This window comes from Elaeis guineensis, chromosome 14, assembly GCF_000442705.2.
Source record: "Elaeis guineensis isolate ETL-2024a chromosome 14, EG11, whole genome shotgun sequence".
NCBI classification, from domain to species: Eukaryota; Viridiplantae; Streptophyta; class Magnoliopsida; order Arecales; family Arecaceae; genus Elaeis; species Elaeis guineensis.
Genome location: NC_026006.2, coordinates 69,398,421 through 69,418,988, shown reverse-complemented (window position 1 = coordinate 69,418,988; position 20,568 = coordinate 69,398,421). Strand labels below are relative to the sequence as shown.

Sequence of the window (20,568 nt, the reverse complement as noted above, 5' to 3'; positions counted from 1 at the left end):
CGACTAGATGACAGGTCATGGATAAATCTTCAAACCTCAACATTAGTCATATGATAGATTGATTAGCTCAAGTCCAGTTGTGACTTCTATGAAAATTTTTTTCTATTAATCACACTGTTGTAGCTACAAACTCTTGAACTTAGCCTCTCAAAGCTCATAGGACTACTCCTCTCTATCAAGATCGATGATCCTATCTTGATGCGCACCCGACTCCTATAGTGGACCAACTATCATCGACATCTACTACAAGGGCTTATTGAGATCCATATTTATGTGTCAATCAAACTCCAGCAGCCTCACTACGAGTAGCAGTACCAGCTCAAGTCAAAGGATCAATCACACAACTACAGCATCGAGATAATTACTGACGATTGAATAAAAATTTAAGTAATCTCTCGTATGGTTACGTTCAGTGCCAGTTGTTCTTTAACAACCACTCGTACTTATCGTCCCGTATCTTTATACAGTAGATTAGAGATCCATCTATCCCGAAAAAAGTGATTTATGTACCAGTCTATCTGGATCTATCATCATCCTCATGATGATCCTATGATCAGGAGCCTTTAGGAATTAAATACATGTCTCTAATACTCAATACTTTAAAAATATATATCGAAACTAATTTCATAGATGATTCAAAGACACATTACACTTGAATAAAAAAGAACTTGTCCCTTTTATTGATCATATCAATATATTAAGTATAAAATTATGCCCTAGATATATTATAATGTGTCAGTCATATTGGCTTCTAGGACATACATCTAACAGATACTACCGCTCTCAAAATATTGAGTCTTGATCGTCCAAGTATGGCATTGTAATCTGAAGAAATTCGGACGATCGTAAACATCAAGAGAATGGTACTCTATTGTGGATCATTTTCACAATTAGTGGGAGAGTAATTTCTCCTTCCACGGTGACTGCATCTTCAATAAAACCGACTAATGATGTCGAGACTCTTCTGAGTCGATCAGTCGGTAGTCACATTCGAGAGAAAGTCGAGTAAAACAAAATATCATTTGAACTTTCATTATCTCTCAAGATTCTTTTTACATTATAATTTGCTATTATCGTCGAGACGACGACAGCATCATCATGAGGAGTCTGTATTCTCCGAACATTGTCTTTCAAAAAAAAGATTATATTATTATCAAATCATCATTTTTTTGTAAACTCTTCTTGGAAAGTTGTCCCCTAGTCTTTCGATCGTCTAGAAATTATGTTGATAATTTCTGTCATTGATCGATTATTGATTACTTCCTCAGGTTGTGATTGAGGTTGTCTATCGGTAGGAGGTTAAGTCGGGCGGTTTCGTCAGAATTTTTCAAGGTAGCTTCGCCGAATCAGAACTTCCATTTCATTCCTGAGTTGGATACATTATTCGATATCATGACCATGATCATGATGAAACCTACAATACTTCTTCTTGTCGCGGCTCTTTGGTGGTGCTTTTATTAGTGGGAGGTGACGAAGGTACTTCTCTCCCTCAATCTCTATTAGGATCTATGTACCGGAAGCAGAAAGAAGAGTATAGGAGTCATACTTACCACCATAATTATTCGGCTTTGGGCTCCGTCGGCAGGGTGAAGCTCCCTTATTAATCATTGGTCGATTTGGTTCGACCGAAGCTCCACTTTTTTTCTGTTTTTTTTTTTTTTGACATTTTTCTTCTATTTGATGCTAGTCAGAGGTGCCTTCGTCTTCACGAATATACTTATATGCGCGCTCCAAAAGTTTAGTATAAATCTGAGGGGGAGTTTTATCCAAGGAGTAAGTAAATCTAGATCCCTTCAGATCTCTTTTCATGGTCGAGATGATCATATCTTCATTGAGATCCCTGATCTCAAGTGTGGCGGTGTCAAAGTGGGCCACGAAGTCTCTCAGCATCTCTACTTCATCTTGTTTGATAGAGAAGAGATTGTTTGATGTTCGTGGTATTTTTCGGCTAGTGCTAAAATAGGCCACGAACGAATGTTCAAGCTACTCAAAAAAATTTATGCTTCCCGATTGGAGCTCAGAATACCAGGCTCGAGCAGCTTTTCGAATAGTAGTCAGAAAGTCATTGCATAGGAGGGCGTCGGTTGCTCCTTAGATCATCATAAGAGCCTTGTAGCTTTCTAGATGGTAAATCAGATCGGCAGAGCCGTCATATGGCTCCATTTGTAGCATCTTGAATCGAGACGGGATCGGCTCATTCAAGATACGCTGAGAGAGAGGTTGAGAAATTTGGAAGTCAAGATCGTTGAAGGACCTTCGGCCATTCTCTTGGAGTCGGATGAGTTGGCAGTCGATCTCTTTAAATTTGCGCTCGTAGTCATCGAGCCACCATTGCTGAAAAAATGCAGAGGTAGAGTCCCCTGAAGAACTTGAGAATCGAGAGGTGGAAGGTGAACATGGCCTCTTCTCTTTCTTGATGCTATGTTCATGGGAAGGAGAAGGAGATCACCATGAATGGTGGGCGACATAGTGAGAATGTCGAAAAGATAGTGGCTCGACACAGTGAGAATGTCGAGACGGTTGTCGTTTCGAGGATGGAGAGAGAGATCGATGTGGAGGCTGAATGCACCGTCGGCTCCTCCACTAGCAGTTGCTACTACTGCTATATTTGTTATTGTTGAAGGCTATGCACTGTCTCCATCAATACTTTTATTTACTGTATTAAAACAGCGATTTGGACGTTCGTAGTAACTACAGGATGTGAAGAACTAGATTCTGCCATTTGAGGTGGAGGAGGGGGGTCTTCCCAACGAGCAGATTGCCTTGCGAAGCATATGGAGTTATTTTGAGCTCTTGTTTTTGCCATAATTTTATTTTGTTAATCTCACTTTCCTCCTATCTGATGCGCCAATCTGTTGCGGCCAATCCTCCGTTGCACCTAACTCCCGCGAAGAGCAACCTGCAAAAAAAGTTCACAGACTGAAATTGTACCCTACAAGTTCACAGACTTCGGCACTTTTAGGGTTGGGGACCTGCCTGCCACCAGTGTCCGAATGTCTAAAACGAACGACTTTATGGACCCGAACGAAACGTATGAAAGCAGCGAGTTGAAGGACGCTTTAAATAAACCACACCCACGTCAGTCTCATCCGGTCCGAAAGAAAGGAAGAAAAGAAAGAGAGCGTGCGGCCACGATCGGAACGCGAGTCAGCAAGGGCCCAGTCGTCCAAACCATTGGCAAGCCCTATACAGCGGAGAAGAAGAAGAAGAAGCCAAAGAAGGCTTATTTGCAGCGTCTCCATCGCCATCTCTTCTGGTCCTTCTTCCATGAGGAAGCTTTGCGCAAACCTGGTCCGAGAAGATGGTCTGGATACCGTCCTCGAAGTCCCAATCCCTGAAGAGATGTTCTCGTCCGGATGCAACTCTAGAAGCCACAAGTCTCTGTACACCAACGTGAAGGCGTGGATGCGATCCCATGTAGACCGTCCTGCACCCTCTCCTCTCGGCCCAGGAGCCGAGCTCCAGCTCATGCTCGGCGTTATCGGTGCGCCCCTTGTCCCGCTCCCCGTCCAAGCCCAGAAATCCATCAACAGCCACCACATCAAAGAGGACCCTATTGTAAGACTTGTTTCCAAGTGATAACGTTTATTAAACAGTGAAGGCGACTATTCTTGATCTTGTTCTTCTCCTTAACCCCCTTTTTTTTAAAAAAAAAATTTTGCTCTCCTTCTGTTCCGTGTAAATGGCAGGAGGCATCTATGGCGAAATACATAATACAGCAATACATCGCAGCGTCAGGTGGCGAGCAAGCGTTAAAGTCGGTGAATAGTATGTACGCCATGGGGAAAGTTAGGATGACAGCCTCAGAAGTTGTAACTGGAAACGGCAGCAACACCGGTCATACCAGTAAGAAGGTGACTAAAGGTGGCCGTGGAGCGGAGATGGGAGGGTTCGTGCTCTGGCAGAAACAGCCGGACCTCTGGTGCCTTGAGCTGGTGGTGGCCGGGTGCAAGATCAGCGCCGGCAGTGACGGCAAGGTGGCGTGGAGGCAAACACCATGGCACCAGTCCCATGCCTCTAGGGGACCACCACGACCCCTTCGCCGGGCCCTTCAGGTATTCGACATAACAAAACATGCTGCTGCTGCTGCTGCTGCTGTTCTGGTGGTGTTAGTTTAATCATAATTAAGCAGCGGGTTGAGCGATCATTCACCCAAATTAGAACCCTGCCGATCGAAACTAAACAAATTTAGCAAAGCAAGTAGTAGGACTAAATTATTTGATTATTGTTCATGGAGGAGGCGAGCAGGTTCCCTTCTTGGACCCTGAAACTAGACTAAGTCGATCAAAATGCTGGTCGATCACATTTGGATTCAGTTGTTACGCATATATACCAAGCAATTTGACTGTCAGAAGGCAGCTAGCGGTAAGTCCGCCGGCCGTCTTCCCATCTGTTGGTACTTGGCATTGAAAGCTAAACGGAGGACAACCGCCCAACGTGAAGCCATGTGCCAAGTGCAGACGACCACATGGTGGGTGGATGTCAGCTATTTCGCCTGCTGAAACGGCAGGTTTCGTGGGTAGATACCAAAAAAAAGTCCACCGCACAGAGCACATGCAACGAACCTTACATGCCACATTTTTTTTTTTTTTTTTGGTTTGGTAACGACATGCCACACATTTTTCGGGAGCACCTTTGGGTCAGACAAGATTTAATAAAAAAAAAAAAAGGCATAACAAGATTGGAACAAGTCTTATGGTCAATCATTAAGTTTCCATCCTCCTAATCAGGAGGCAGGCATGTTTGTGCATCCTTTTCCCCTGACTTCTTGCACATTCTTATATACGTTCTTTTAACAAATTTGGGGAAGTGCTTCAACAATGATAGAAAAAGGGAGGGGGGGACCAAGCACCTGCAAGTGCAGTCTGGTCGTCACAACAATCCGAATTAAGGACATGACTGACCGATCAATCCGATGGATTTTTCATCACGTACCGCAGGGTTTTGATCCAAGGACCACGGCCAGCTTATTCTCCAATGCCGTCTGCCTCGGGGAGAAGGCAGTTAACGGCGAGGATTGCTTCGTTTTAAGGCTGGACGCGCAAGCGGCGGCCCTGCGAGCCCAAAGCAGCGGCGGCGTGGAGATCATCCGGCACACGGTGTGGGGCTACTTCAGCCAGCGGACCGGCCTGCTCGTCCAATTAGAAGACTCCCATCTCCTCCGAATCAAATCCGCGAGCGAGGGGAGCGTCGTCTACTGGGAGACCACCATGGAGTCATCCGTCGAAGACTACCGGCCCATCGATGGCATCTATATCGCGCATGCCGGGCGCACCACCGCATCTCTGTTCCGATTCGGCGACTCCAACGATGGGCACACGAGGACGCGCGTGGTCGTGGAAGAGGTGTGGGCCGTCGAAGAGGTGGACTTTAATATATGGGGCCTGTCCATGGACTGCTTCTTGCCTCCGGGGGACCTGGAAGATGATAAGAAGCAAGGCTCCAGCGATGCGAATGCGATGGTGAAGGGCGCACGTCCACCTATCGGATTCGGATCTCAGGCCCTCCCTGGGATTGGCCATTCCAAGGTTGCCGCACTTGACATCGAGGATTCGGACGAGTAAAATGGCAAGTCCTGATATCATCTGTGGGGTTGTGTAAATAATAATATTGCAAAAGTGCAATACTTTGAAGTGTTGGGTCTGATTGTAATTGTCCAGGACCAGGAATTAATTCCATCGAAAGCTCACTAGTATAAGCTGTCCTTTGGATTTTACATCATACCGGATCCCGATATCTCAATTTATCTTGCAGTCTAATTGTGTACGTAAATCGGCATTTCCTTGGGTCCCTATAATTTTTTTATGCCCGCACCCAGGAGGATCTGACCGTTGATGCTCGACGGAGTAGCATAAACCAGGGCATCACCAGCGACCCCTGAACTGAATTCAGTAAGTGCATATTGATCGGACAAATGAAAACAGATGCAGCATCCGGGAGGATGACGTGCACTTGTTACACCTACATAGAAACGTAATTTGGCTCGACTTTTTCCGTTCTGTCCAGGGTACCTGCAGTAGCTTTAATTGTTTGTTGAGAGCAATCAAACTAGGTACAAGAACGAAATCTTTTTTTTTTTTTTTTTTCTTTTTTTTTTTTTTGATGAAGGGGGAGGCTGAGAACAGCCAAGGTACGAGAACGAAGTCAGAAACCACCTGAAATTATAAGAGAGCATACGATAATGATCGGAGCTTCCCAAGAAGAAAGAGATTCTCGCATCTGAATGTGAATGCTTTGCATATTTTTCGTAATTCAGCACGAAATGGATCGTACTAGACATAGCCCATTAGAAGGAGCCGGACTGAGATGAGAGTTTACAGCCCACAACTCAGGCCAAGCACGGTCTGACATGGGCTCGATACGGCTCGCGTACTGGTTCGATTTTTTTTGAATTTAAAAAATATAAATTTTTTTTATAAATTATTAAAAAATTGAGTAAAATTAAGAATAGATGTGAGATTTTTTTTGTAAAAGCAAAAAATCACCTTATAATGATAGGGGTTTTAGCATGGATTCCTCCAGATTTATTAATAACAATCAAAATGGTACAAAGGAGTAAGGGGGTTAGGACTGACATCCAAATATAATAAGAAAAAAAAAATATTGAGGTGACTCACATTAATAATTAAAAGATAAATCTAAAAACTTACAAAGATAAATCTAATTACGAGGATGCCCCTCCTTGTCCATCCCTATAAGGGATTTGTTTGCGCGCAGCCTCAATCAACCAATAGCTATTTTAACAACTTTAATTAGTACTAATCTCGATGATTTTTTATCGGCCCATAAACCTTTTAAATTCATCTATTTGATTATAAAAAATTTTGATGGTCTCGAGAGAATTAGCCACGATAAATTAATCACACATTGAACTTAACTCAATTCATCTGTAACTATATTCGGCCTCTTTCAAGATGTTAGATAGATCTAATAATATATAATTTTTTTTAACATATAATTTAAGCAATGAAAAAATTTATCAAATTCATAGGAAAGTTTATAAATAACACATTGGCAGATCTACTTGTTATTAGCTGTTAGAGCCATCGCCAAATGTTTTAAGAATGCCTAACGGCTAGTTAGAGCATAGTAGTTGGTACGAAGTCCGTACAATGATTTATATGTACGCGCTAGCATATTTAAAAGTAGAGGTTGATGCTAGTTTAGAGAGGCTTTTCTATTTTTTTTAATATAAAAATAATATTTGCTCTAAATTCATACAGCTCATTTATCAATCATACCTTACTATCTATCTATCTATATATATATATATATAAAAAGAGAGAGAGAGAAAGAGAAGAAATTAAGAACTCCTGAATCAAAAAAAAAAAAAATAATGTAGAATTATGAAATCCTAATATTTTTATTTTTTCAAATTATCCTTAAAACTAGCCATTTTATGCTGTTAGGGGGATTAAAATGGTAAAAAACCAAAAACTAGCGGTTATCCAACCCAAAAAATTTAAAAAAAAATTGAATTAACTGTTATGGGCCGTGCCTGGCTCGTAATGACCTTGAACGGGCCGTACTTGGCAGGGCCTGTGACAGCCTTAAATGGGTTGTGCCAATAATGATTGCTTTTTTAAAAAAAAAAGAAAGAAAAAAAAATGGGCCTTCCATCAGGCCCGCGGGCCTGACGGGCCATGGGCCATGCTTAACACGGCCCGTCAGACCCCGAGCCTAGGGCCATGCTAGACACGGTCTAGTGCCCATGTATAATTTAAAATTTTAAATAATAAAAATACGTCAGCTCTTTGAAAAAATTATGACATCTTTGAAAAAAATTATGACATCCTACATGCGAAAAGTCATAATTTTTTTTCATAGGATATAATAATATAACGGAGGATGTCATAATATGCATGAAATATCATAATTTTTTTAAAATACTGAGATATTTTCGTCATTCAAAATTTTCAAACAAAAAAATAAGCTACATGCATTAAATGCGCATTAAAAAATGGTTATGACAAAAATGCCTTTTTCATATTATGATATCTTGAACCAAATTATGACTTCTTATGCGTGGGAAGTCATAATATATCACAGAATGTCATAATTTTTTTCACAAGATATCATAAATATGACGTAGGATGCCATAATATGCCACAGGATGTCGTAATTTTTTTAAACACTAAAGCTATTTTCGTTATTCAAAAATTTTAAACAAAAAAAAATTGTAAGCATTAAATGTGCATTAAAAAGCGGTAGCTACGTGAATCAATCGGATAAGATGGTACACTCCATATTGGATTTTCTACACCGCCCATGGTGTACGAAGAATTTCTTTTCTTTTATCATTCTATTGCAGAAATAACGTATGGTATGCAGATTATTTTCTAGGGGGAAATAAAAAAAACTTTTGACCTCAAATTTTAGCATTGCTTATATAAAAATCTTCAGTGATAATCCTCAAGCTAATTTGTCAGATGCAATGCGATATATCTATCCATCTCTACCAGCATAAGGGTCATCTGACCGTCGCTCGACTAATCTTAAGTCGTGATATCCCTAAAATGCCCCTAGATCCTTGTAGCTTTATCCAACTCGTTTAGGTGTTAAAAAGATGGCGCCAAATGGACTCCATTAATATATGGTTATCACGTGATTCTCTTCACCGGTAACACTTTTTCAATTCCTCGGATTAGAAACCAGAGACAATACCCTCCTCTGAAAGCCAAGGACATGGCAAGAATCTTTCATGGATACTTCAAAGGCCTCTCTGGAAATGAGTTCCTCCCTTCTTTCTCCATCAATTAGAACTTGCTTTTTGATAACGAAGCAGCAGACTTCAACTCCTTGGTTGGGGATCTCATTATGGATGAAATCAAAAGTACTCTTTTCCTTTTCGCCGGCTCGAAAGCACGGGATCCGATGGGGTCTCTTTTGCTTTTTTTCAAAGATCCCAGAAATTAATCAAAAAATGACTTGCTGATCCTTCTTTATGAGTTCCACAAAACGAGGCGCGAGCTGGATAGAATTAACTTTGCATTCATCTCCTTATCCCGGAGAAAGAGAGGTCTCACTGAAGGAGAACTTGACTACAAATCTCATGGACTGCTGCAAATCCTGGCCAACCTTTTAGATGTGTCCTATTTTGAGGCACATTGGCTGCTGCAAACCCTAGACAACACCCTTTCAAATAGGCTGTTCTTCTTCAAATAGCAGTTGCAGGCTACCAGGGCTATGGCTATTCTCATGGCACGATCCTCCCACAAGCTTGCACAAGAAAGAAAAACTGAATCTACTGATCCAACAAAAAGAAAGCTAGAGGGCGAGACCTGGACCTGCAGAGACCCACCAATGCCTCACCTGGTGTTTCATAGTATCATGGCTATTCAGAGGGGAAGTGCTTGCATTGAGCCAGAAGTGGGATGCAAAAATGAGCTTGCCTTAAGGAGCTTGTCGAACCAGGAATTAATGTTAGTGGGACTGAGGGTTTCGAGGGCACAAGTGCAATGAGTGTGGACATTTTGTATGCGGTATCACGTGTAACGTGTAGCGATGGTGATGGTGCAACAATGGTGTGGGTGCACGTAGAATTCAGGTGCAGGGCTTTTCAGTGCAATGAAAAATAGATTCTCTTACCCCCCCACCCACAAAAAAACAAAAGCTTGTCGACCTGAACACAAACCTGGATTCTGGACAACAAATGCAAGATGAACAAGGAGCTATGGGCAAATTGAAATATCATATGATTGACTAAATCTACTCCAAACCCGAGGTAGTATAAATAAACTATTTATTAAAAGTACTGAGATAATCAGAGTACTAAGACTACTCGCGGTAACTGAAGCTCATATTAAATAAACTAAAGATTTTAGTTACCGCTTGAGTAACTATTAAGTTACTTGATTGAAGTGAAAATAGATTAAAGGATTAAGTAACTATTTAAGAGACCAACTGATGCCGACTTTAAGAGATGCCAACAGCATAAGTAAACTACATTATAGATAACTACATTGCAATTGCTCAAACATTCACGGTCAATCCAACCCATTTCATAACCTTTCAGAGATAATCCAATCCATTTCATAGAGTATCCAACCACCAACAGCAAATTGATGCTGAAATAAATCAGACCAGTTGGAGCTTAAATACATACACAATAAATCCACACTATAACTTCAGGCAAAAAGAACTATTTAATCCACATTGTGCATTCAAACTTGAAATCCAATGCATTTGAAATCAAAAAATCAAATTGGTTTAAACACCGTACACGAACAAGATACAAGATCAGTGAATTTGTTGTGATTTCAAGTATCAGAAAAATTTAGTAGTCCAGTATTTCCCACCATACATCCTGTTATTCTTATCTAACCATACATGAATATTTTCACGTCCTAGTCAAAAAAATTAGCAACCATTCATCAAAAATTACATTTACTATCATAGAATGTACACTACCACCAGAAACATAACTATTTTCCTGCTAAATTTCAGAACTAGCACAAAAGCAAATCATCAACATACTTCAACCAAATTACAGTCATAAGCCCCATAAATATCACTCCAAAATGTTTATCTCTGCTTTAGTCCACGACCTAAAGAACTATAGATTTATGCACTTGATCCTGGTCTAGTTATTGGTCGCTGGAGAAGTATCCCTCGGGGGAGGCACAAGCAGTATGCTTCCAAGGCCAAAGTAGTTTCTTTGGAAAAACACAAATTTCCAAAATCCAATACAAAAGCTATATTGGTAACAACAATATTATTAACAAGTGAGGGGCCACACCAATAATGGGAGTCAGTTTACCATAAAAATCAATGGCTAACATTGGAGAGACTACAATAATTTAGGATAAAATTACACAATTAACATGCTGGGGACCATACTAGCTGTTGATTTTCCATGAATTAGAGAGCTAAAGTACTTCCACTACACAATCCACGATTAACATGCTTGGGGCCACATCAGCATTTGATTGCAATAGAATAAAAGTTAAATTACCACCATTGCTACATAACATCCCATAGTTTGGGATAATCAATAATTTATTGAAGCATCAGATATCTATTACATCTTGTTTCAAAGCATGCAAACAACTAGCATAGATAGGCTATCAGAGGTCCAAAGAGAATATATTCCCTATACATTGTCATAAAAATGAAGACCAAATCCCCAAAACAGAGCAAAATCCACATTAAAAAAAGAAAAAAGAAAAAACAAACAAACACCACCATAAATAATTAAAATAGCCACATTTTACCTATAGCCACTAAGCAAATTTAGGAGCAATGTCATAGGCCGAGCCTTATTTATCAACAATAAAGGATAAAACAAATATTTTTTCTTTGAATTTCAACAGAACCTATGAGCTCGTCTTTCAATAGCAGGATCAAAGGATAAGGACGTGATAAAGGAATGACCCAAAGATGCTCTCTAGGTTCAATTTCTGGCTTGATTGTGGGAGATCTTGTTTCATCTTTGCCGATTTTGCTTGGATCAGAACAGCAAAGGAAGAGGAGGTTTAGTTCTAGACTTTTAACCCTAATACAATTCTCAAGTACCACCCTAGATCCTCTTGGAACTAAAAGCACCTTCACTTTTAATGCTTATAATTAATAGCATTAAGAGACTAAGCCACAGCTGTATGACACTGCATCAGAAAATTACCTCGAAAGATGCAATTGAAAATATTTTTAACAAGGGTTCGAGTTGTATCTTTCGTGCGAAAGAATGATTAATCTTCTTTTGCAACCTCAACCACTGGATCATGCATTGCACACCTTTCAAAGCATGACAAACCTCTTGCATCCACCCACAGGACAAATCACAAAGCTCACATCATGCTTTGAAAGGTGCAAAGCACAATCCAATGGTTGAGGTCATGAAAGAAAATCAATCATTCTTTCACACAAAAGATACCACCCGATTCCTTTTAACAAGAGGGGGTCTACTCGAGGGGGTAAAAAAAATATCTTTCCAATTTTCTAATGAGGTAATATGACACCAAGATTCCTTAACTCCTATTCCGATGAAGTTTTTTCTACTGCTGTTAAAATTGATACAACAACATAAGGAAACCAAGTTTAAGTAGAAACAGGAACAATAGGATGCCAACCTTTGCCGATTTTGCTTGGATTAGAACAGCAAGGGAAGAGGAGGTTTAGTTCTAGACTTTTAACCCTAATACAATTCTCAAGTACCACCCTAGATCCTCTTGGAACTAAAAGCACCTTCACTTTTAATGCTTATAATTAATAGCACTAAGAGACTAAGCCATAGCTGTATGACACTGCATCAGAAAATTACCTCGAAAGATTCGATTGAAAATATTTTTAACAAGGGTTCGAGTTGTATCTTTTGTGCGAAAGAATGATTAATCTTCTTTTGCAACCTCAACCGCTGGATCATGCATTGCACACCTTTCAAAGCATGACAAACCTCTTGCATCCACCCACAGGACAAATCACAAAGCTCACATCATGCTTTGAAAGGTGCAAAGCACAATCCAGTGGTTGAGGTCATGAAAGAAAATCAATCATTCTTTCACACAAAAGATACCACCCGATTCCTTTTAACAGGAGGGGGTCTACTCGAGGGGGTAAAAAAAATATCTTTCCAATTTTCTAATGAGGCAATATGACACCAAGATTCCTTAACTCCTATTCCGACAAAGTTTTTTCTACTGCTGTTAAAATTGATACAGCAACATAAGGAAACCAAGTTTAAGTAGAAACAGGAACAATAGGATGCCAACCTTTGTAATGCACATTTTGGCCACACAGGGGTCATCTTCTCTAGCTCTGGTACCATATGTTAGCAAATAGAAGATAGCTGTAACATTTACCAAAATAGGCTAGCTGTAACTAGGGGGATGATCCATCCACCATCACTATCAACTCGTAAGTAGCTGGAAGGAGCACAACTGAAATACCATGCCCCTCACTCCAATGATCAGCGAGGCAATTAAGCCCTTCCGACAGAGAAAAGAGTTGGATGGTTTGGTGCATTACTTGCAGGATCTCCTCCTGCAATATCTCAGAACTCCTTGCAAGTTCAGCAAAGATGTGTTCCTGCAAGGCAGGTGCTTCCACTGAGTGATCGAGGCTTCCTGCTGTGGAGGGTTGCTATACAAATCGCAAAAGCCTGCAATAAAGCAATGGGTGCCCTGAAATCAACAGTATACAGGCCCTCTTTGAAGGAAATCATGCTGAAGGCATGTCTGTTTTCAAGAGATTTTCCCTGAGAAAGATCAAATTATGAAAGTCAGCAGTAAGTTCAACTGACATTAATCAGCTGGCAGTAGATACATCAAAGGAAGCAAATGATGGATCTTGATCTGCATACCTGAATGAACAATTCAAATCGGTGAGTGCCATCTGTGTTGCAACAAGCTTTGGCTGGAGAAGGGCTCCTATTCCCTTGAAACTTGTCAGTTAAAATCATTAGCAAACAACCCTCGTCCCAACCTCCACAATCACATGTTCCACCAGATTTCCATCTTTGGATCAAAGGGGATGGCTCTCCTCTGTCTGACAAGCCATGAACCCCACTTGGAAGTATGGCTGTGAGAGTAGGTAAATTTGAATCATCATTCCTCTGCTCAATCTGCAGACCATTTTGTCCACAGCAGGAACATAAATTTTCTGCCGAATTCATTGGTGATGAGTACCTGCATTTGCTGCAGCATAGTACATTAATGTTATGACTTTCTGGCCTCTCCTGAGGAACTTCAGCAATGACAGCTAAGAGCTCTGTGATGAATGGGGAACCAACAGGTTTGTGGGATGTTGCTAATGGTTCAGCACCAAGCAAAACAAACTCTCTCATGACATTATGACTCTTGGAATCATGGTTGGCCAACTTGGAACATGAAACCTTTATCTGGCCAACAACATCAGAGAGCAAGCCATGCTTTCTACTCTTGCTTCCAGGGTTAATCCACACCCCACTTTTCTTCTTAACTTCATGAACAGAGAAAATTGTATAAATGCATTCACAACTGTCTTTATCTGAGACGCATTTCTTCCTTATTGTAGCTGAGAGAATATCACTGTCACCGGATGAAAACATAAACAAAGGCAGACCATTCTTCCAAGCAAGTTGCAGAAGTGCATGTCTCATTGATGCCACCTGCCCCTTACCTTGAAGTGACCCACCGCTGTTGGCGCGCACCGGCCTTGAGGAGTTCGGGTTTCCCTTTACCTGCCAATTGGAATTAATGCCTGTATCCAATGATTTGACTGGCACACGTGATAATGCTAACTCTTCCGATATATGAGGCCTATAAGCATCATTTAATTCATAAGAGTGGTGAATAGGCAGGGCTACAACTGGAGCAGAAGTTTTCATGTGATGCTTTGGCTTTAGCAATGGATCTAGCAACCTCCTCAATGGACTGTGCCTACCTCTGTTATTAGCGCTGGTTTTATCTCTATCAGTTTTATCTGGGCAGGCAATAGACTTTGATTGTTTTACCTGTAAACCAGAACTTCTGCTCCCTGCACTGGATAGATGGTTAGGCAATTTTCTTCCTGTAACACTGGCTGCTTTTGCTTCACCTTGACCTAATCTATCTGCCTTAAATGCAGATTGATCACAAGAATATCCAGTAAAATGTGATTTAGTGGTTGCTACTTCATTTTCTTGCAGAAGAATACCAGCTGAAAAAGGTTCGTCAGCCAAAATGGAACAAGGGAGTGGACATGAGTGGGGAACATGAGGAGATAGTAAGGTAGATTGGACAATCTCAGGCAGCTATTTGAAGGACTGTTCTGGGTTTTCTCTGCCGACCTTCCATCATCAGACACAGAGAACTCAAAGCTTTTGTCTTTTGCACGAAGACTCTGCTGTAGATGTTCCCACAAGCCTTCTTTCTTTGGTGATTCATCTAAGCATTGTTTTCCTAGCCAATCTTTGGCCAAGAGTAGGCTGTTATGGTAGCCCTGATACCTTGCTTCTTTACTTGATCCACAATCTCGTGCCTGTGCAGCCTTATGTGTAAAATCTGGGGTATTATAATTTTTGTATGTTGAACATGAATTGCCAACATCTGGAGGTTGGGATACATTCTGGAATATGGCTTTGCCATCAGAACATTCTCTGTCTTTTTCACTCTTGAGCTGCAAACAATCAGTACTGGTACCATAATCTGAATCAAGATGCTGGTCATGCCCAGAAGGGAACTTTAAGGGTGAAGTTTCTGGATCAGAAAAACACAAAACATGCCCAGATATTTCCTCCTCCATCAACTTATTTTGGCAACTTATAATAGATGAATTTCCATGACCATCCATAAGAACAGAGAGCTTTGTTTGAGAAAGAGGGCTGGCTGTGCTTCTACAAGATTGGGAAGATGATACAAATGTCGAAAATGAAGAGGACTCATTACTACTAGATGAAGAATTTCCACTTCTCCCATTAATGATGTGTTTCTGCTGGTAAGTCCATTTCTCAAGAAGTCCCCAATCAAGGACTCCAAAATTCAGCGCCTTCTCCTGAACATCATATCCTCTCTCCATGTGTTGGAGAAAACTTGGAACATTTGACATGTGTTTTACTGGGTCTTCAATCCCAGTAGATTTCCTACCAGGCCATGGCTTTTGATAGCTCCGCAAGGGCATAGGTGAGACCAAGCCCCCCTTCACAGCATTGTGATCTGAACTTGTTAGTCCATTGAACTTTGTAGCTTTCAAGGCCTTATCCTTCTCTAGCAACTTCATACTCCTGCTTTGCCTGGGGGTTAACTCCCTCTCTTTCGATAATTTTGGGGACTGATGCTGAAGCGAACTTCTCTTGTCCAGTGAATTAAACCCCATCACCTTGGGTTCTGCATCCTTTGTGATTTTTGTTTCTATAATGGAAGGCATGATTACAAATATCTAATGTGGCAATTCAATCTGCTTCACTTCCGTGCAATCATCTTTCACGATGATCTATAGAATTCCATCACTGTTCCCTTGGCTGAAGCTAAGAGAGATGGATGGATTCTCAGCTGTGAATCACTTTAACATGACAGGCTGCAATGCTGAAGATTAAAAAAAAAAAGGACCAGGCTTGAGTCTTAAAAGTTGTACGAGGGTTGTAATGCATATCATTAATTGAGTTGTTATCACAGCAGAGAGACTGAATTTGAGAATAGATCATGGTAAAATCAATTTTAGGAGTTGACCAGTACCACTTGAAGAAGAGCAAAAAGACCCAAATGTTTTCTTCGGTTTTTGATGGGATAAAAACATTAGAGATTTTACTTCTTTTTGTGTTAAAAAAAAAAAAAAAAATTAGAGATATTAGACATTCTAGAGATTGTTGGGGTTTTAGAATTTGAGGGTTTAGAAAGGTCTCAAAGACCAAAAGGGTATCACCATGCCCTCATTCTACTCCCTAATCAGAGATTTAGCTTGTGTACGTGACATTGTGATCTTCGAGGATGGAAACACAAAATTAAGCTAAACAGACTCAACAAGTAAAAACTCAAGATAGCCCAGCCCTCTGGATTCACTATTCCCATCGGGACAATCTACTTGAGAAAGCAAAAGAGCCCAAATAAATCGAAGCCAAATACCATCCTGACAAACAAATAGTCCGAACGAGGATCATCCGTCGTTTTGCTTCGCACTTCAGTAACCGAGTCCACTCTTAGAAGAAGCCCTTCCTCGTACTCAAAACATATATATCAACATCGAAGAAGAAGAAGAAGAACCAGAAAACTTGCTCAAGACTTGCTAGAAAACATGCATCGTCTCAAGAAAAATGAAGGAAACAGCAATTAATCATAAAAGAGACTGAGATCAGGGAAATGAAGGCGTACCACAGATCTGCCTCTGCCTCTGCCTCCCTTTTCTGGTCCTTCAGAAGAGAGCTGGTCTCCTCGGAGTTTCGGCTGCCATCGTCTTGGCAAGAATAGATTGGGAAGAGAGAAGGCCTGCTGTTCGACCGCAAGAACCAATCAACACCAAGAAAGCGAGCAATAGAATCACAGAAAAGAAGAAATGGGAGATGGTTATGTCCAGCTGGTGGGGTTGGGGATTCAGCGCTTGGTCCTGCTTGGTGCTTTGTGCGAATTGGGAACGGAAAGGACGGTTGTTCGCCCGCAGGGACCAGGTGGGCCCGCGACGCCCGGCTCCCGTTGAAACCCGACGCTGTGCCATGGCCCGCCCATTACGTGTTTGTCTCTCTTGACTGGGCCCACCTGAAGTCGACGTTAGCCGGCCGCATAGGATTTGGATTCCTCCCGCGATCCCGCTCGCCATGGCCAATCCAATTAATTTCTCCTAAGAAATACTATGGTTGCTTTATAAAATATAATACCTACCTGTGTACTGTATTTTATGCTATTCTATCTTGATGCACCTCGGATCCAGATCTAATCAGCCGATAAATGGGAGCCCACAATATGGCCTCCGCTAAATGCACCATAAAATTGGTTAAAGCTTCTCCAACAAATGATTGTCCAATTAAATTCTGTGATATATGTTAACGTACAGATGGTTACTACTCAACAAACAATTAATGCGATTCTTAGAATTTGTGATATGAAGGAAACAAGAATTTGGTGCGAATGCTCGAATCGTTGCATAAACTGCTGGTTGCTGGAATTATGTTGGGTTCCATCTCAGCGGCCGAGCATGTTTGGACCACGCGATACCAGGCTTTATCTTGCTTTGATGAGAATGCTTTATCTCAAGCATGACATGTGGGGAGGTTAGGTGTACGAGCAAAATCTTGAGGAAGCCTGAAGCCAGTCAGTCCTGCGCAAAGTCTAATGTGTAAAGTTGCACCCAACTCCACCCCGGCTGGCTTAAAATGAAACGTTTGTCATGATGCCGCCAATCTTCTTTAAGGGAATCCTAAGAGGATGGGCACCATAAAAGAATGCGAGGGAGTTCCGTGAGGTGCTGGCTACTCATGAAGTTTTTGTTGTACGAAATCAAGGCATGTGGGTCAGAGCAAAGCTCGCATGCTTTAATTAGCAGTCCTTACATTCCCATGGCTGTTGGTGGATGCAGACCCAGAAAATACTCTGTCTGGTGCGATGCGAATGGCCAAGTGTTTTACGCATCGCATTCCACTTTTTTTTTTACTGAGAATTTCCGATGGATCGCGCATCACAAGACCAAGAAGCTGGTGTAGGTCCTGTAGGCTATGAGGCGTTTCTATATGTCCTGCGATGGAAAATAAGTCTCATCCAAGACGCAACTAAGGTGCAGGGCTGCAAACAATGGTTCCACAAGCATAGCTGAAGATGTGATGTGGGAACAAATGTAGACATTGAGATGGATCGACACCATAATATATGGATAACACACGACTACCATTTCTCAACTTAATTCTCCTCTCATGTGTAGAGCCCAAGAAATGAAATCTGGAACGAGGGGCGACATATCGACTAGTATAGTTGGAGTATGTAGGTTTTGGTAGATTAAGCATTAATCCATGCATCCGAGTCTACCAATCCTTCTTGCCTACCGAAATCTCCACGCTCATACTTACTATTCCATGTATTGCCTCTCATTTCAGTTTCGTCTCTCGAGTGCTACACATGAGAGGGGATGTTGAGTAATAGTTCTGCATTGGAGGGGTTAAGAATTTTTATGGTGTTTACATGCTCTTGGGCTATCCAGATAAGTATTTGGATTTTTAGATAGCATTTAATTGACATAGATCTTCCATCTTTATCAGCTTCGGAGGTCTCGTAGTAGTGGGTGCTGCAGGATCTATCAACAATTCGTAGCTGATTAGAAGACCAAATAGTAGCTTCATGAGCAAGATGTGAAAGGTAAGCTCTCGGACATGAAGGAAATGTGAGGGAGAAGGGAAGCTAGATGGAGAAGGAATTGAAGTAATAATGGAAGGGTAAAGAGTGGTGATTCATGTTCTATGGGAGGAGGCTAATCAGGCTGCAGATTTTTTGGTGGGCCAAATATTGGATAGCAATTTCACTCTTATAGATCAATGCCTTCCTTCTGCTCTAGCTCAGATGCTTTGGGCTGATGCGTATGGTGTTCGGACACATAAGGCTTGCTTAGTGTTTTCTGAATATTGTCTCGGATATTTTTTTTTTTTTTCCTTTGCAGTTATGCTTTTATTATTATATATACAAGTAGAAAAAGCGGAGGATTTGATTAGGTCTGCGGGCCGAGATTGTCCAAATGGCAGGAAAAAGCATGGTAGGTGGGATTTCATGCATGGATTTTCAGAGGCGGACAAAACATGTCGCATCTTTCACAAAAATGATATGCAAAGTTTCAATCTCTGTAGATAAGGAATTGTTTGTCCTTGGCGTACGTACGACTCAGCTATACGTATCTACGTGCTAGTTATCTCTTGGTTAAGGATAGCTATCAATTTAAGCAGCCAAATAAATATCCAAAATGAAGGTTAAATCCTTGGGTCCACGCCCTTCAAAGTCGGTTAACTTGATTAACTTTAAAGGATGGTGAAATAAAGTTAAACACGAAACCTGTCCCAATGCAAAGGTCCGTGAATACGTGAAAAAACAACAAGATTCGTTCAGAAAACCCAAAGAGCTATTCGGCAAAACAGTCACCTCATCCCCGTCAATGTGTCAGTCACTTGGGGGAAAGGCACACCTCAAACAACACATCTTTCATGACACACCGATGGATGTGTAGATTTATCCGACTTTTATGATAAATTTCCGCATGCAGGATGGAGACGGAATTTGAATTCTTTCCTCTGGTTCTATAAATTATATCCTTCCAATCTGGAACGAGGGCAAAGCGGAAGGCACTGGAAGCATGGTAGGCTGACTTCGACGAGGCCCGCACGAGTCGCAGAACAATTGCATGCCTCATAAGGTGGTAAACCGCGGAACCAATTGTTGCTGGATGATAAAGCCAGCCAATGGTAGCTCGCCATGTGACTTTCATTGAAAGTACCATATCCTTTATTATTTCTCCAAGAGACTTTGCCTATAGCTCACCTGACGAACGTACATCTTGTGTGGTTAAATCTAACGGTGCGTATAACATATGGATGATTTCTGACCAGTTAAGATGTAAGGTACGATAATAAATATTAATTTTTAAAAAAAATATTTATATATTTTTAAATTGATCTAAAATTATTTTTAAGTTCCTGTATTACTCGTATGAAATAAAATATATTTGAACTGCTAAAAAATTATTTTTAAATTTCTAACGTCCACTTTTGCCATCTGTTGTCGTTTAAGTCCATGTAAATGACAGAATTATTCTTGAATAATTTTGAAGGAAAAAATTATCATGTAGAAACTTATTCGAAAATGAATTTTTAATTTATTTACAAATATCGTCCCTTTAGCTCTCTCAATCAAAATTTTTCTTAACGTTGCATCTCCAATCTCTCTTCTCCTTCTCATGCCCCGTCATTGACCACGATCTTGACGGCACCGCCATCTGACCACCTGAGCGCACGCTACTATCGTCCTCCTTTCTTTTTCCTTTCATCTCTGTCAATAACCAGCATCAATAATCTCTCAGTATGTTCTCCTTTTATCTCTTTCTCTTTTTTTTTTTTTCCTCTGATCTCTCCCCCGTCCGTGAGCCTCTTGATTCCAAGCCAGCGATAACTACTCTTTTTTTTCTCCCGTATTCCTCAGACTGACACTAGTCCTA

The 20,568-nt window shown here is 41.0% G+C and overlaps 2 protein-coding genes across 2 annotated transcripts; one reads left to right on the top strand and one right to left on the bottom strand.

Moving 5' to 3' along the window:
- The first annotated feature begins 3,131 nt into the window (after positions 1–3,131).
- LOC105033016 (uncharacterized) lies at positions 3,132–5,747 on the top strand. The gene is made up of 3 exons (XM_029261124.2): positions 3,132–3,558; positions 3,690–4,055; positions 4,941–5,747. Exons 1-3 carry the CDS (start codon positions 3,268–3,270, stop codon positions 5,562–5,564), a joined length of 1,281 nt encoding a protein of 426 aa, XP_029116957.1. The 5' UTR covers positions 3,132–3,267; the 3' UTR covers positions 5,565–5,747.
- A 6,868-nt stretch (positions 5,748–12,615) lies between these two features.
- Positions 12,616–15,968, bottom strand: LOC105033009 (uncharacterized). The gene is given in 4 exon segments (XM_010907634.4): positions 12,616–13,051; positions 13,053–13,192; positions 13,298–14,706; positions 14,709–15,968. Coding segments are annotated over 4 exon segments (2,895 nt in total). The 5' UTR covers positions 15,820–15,968; the 3' UTR covers positions 12,616–12,816.
- Between the last annotated feature and the right edge of the window lie 4,600 nt (positions 15,969–20,568).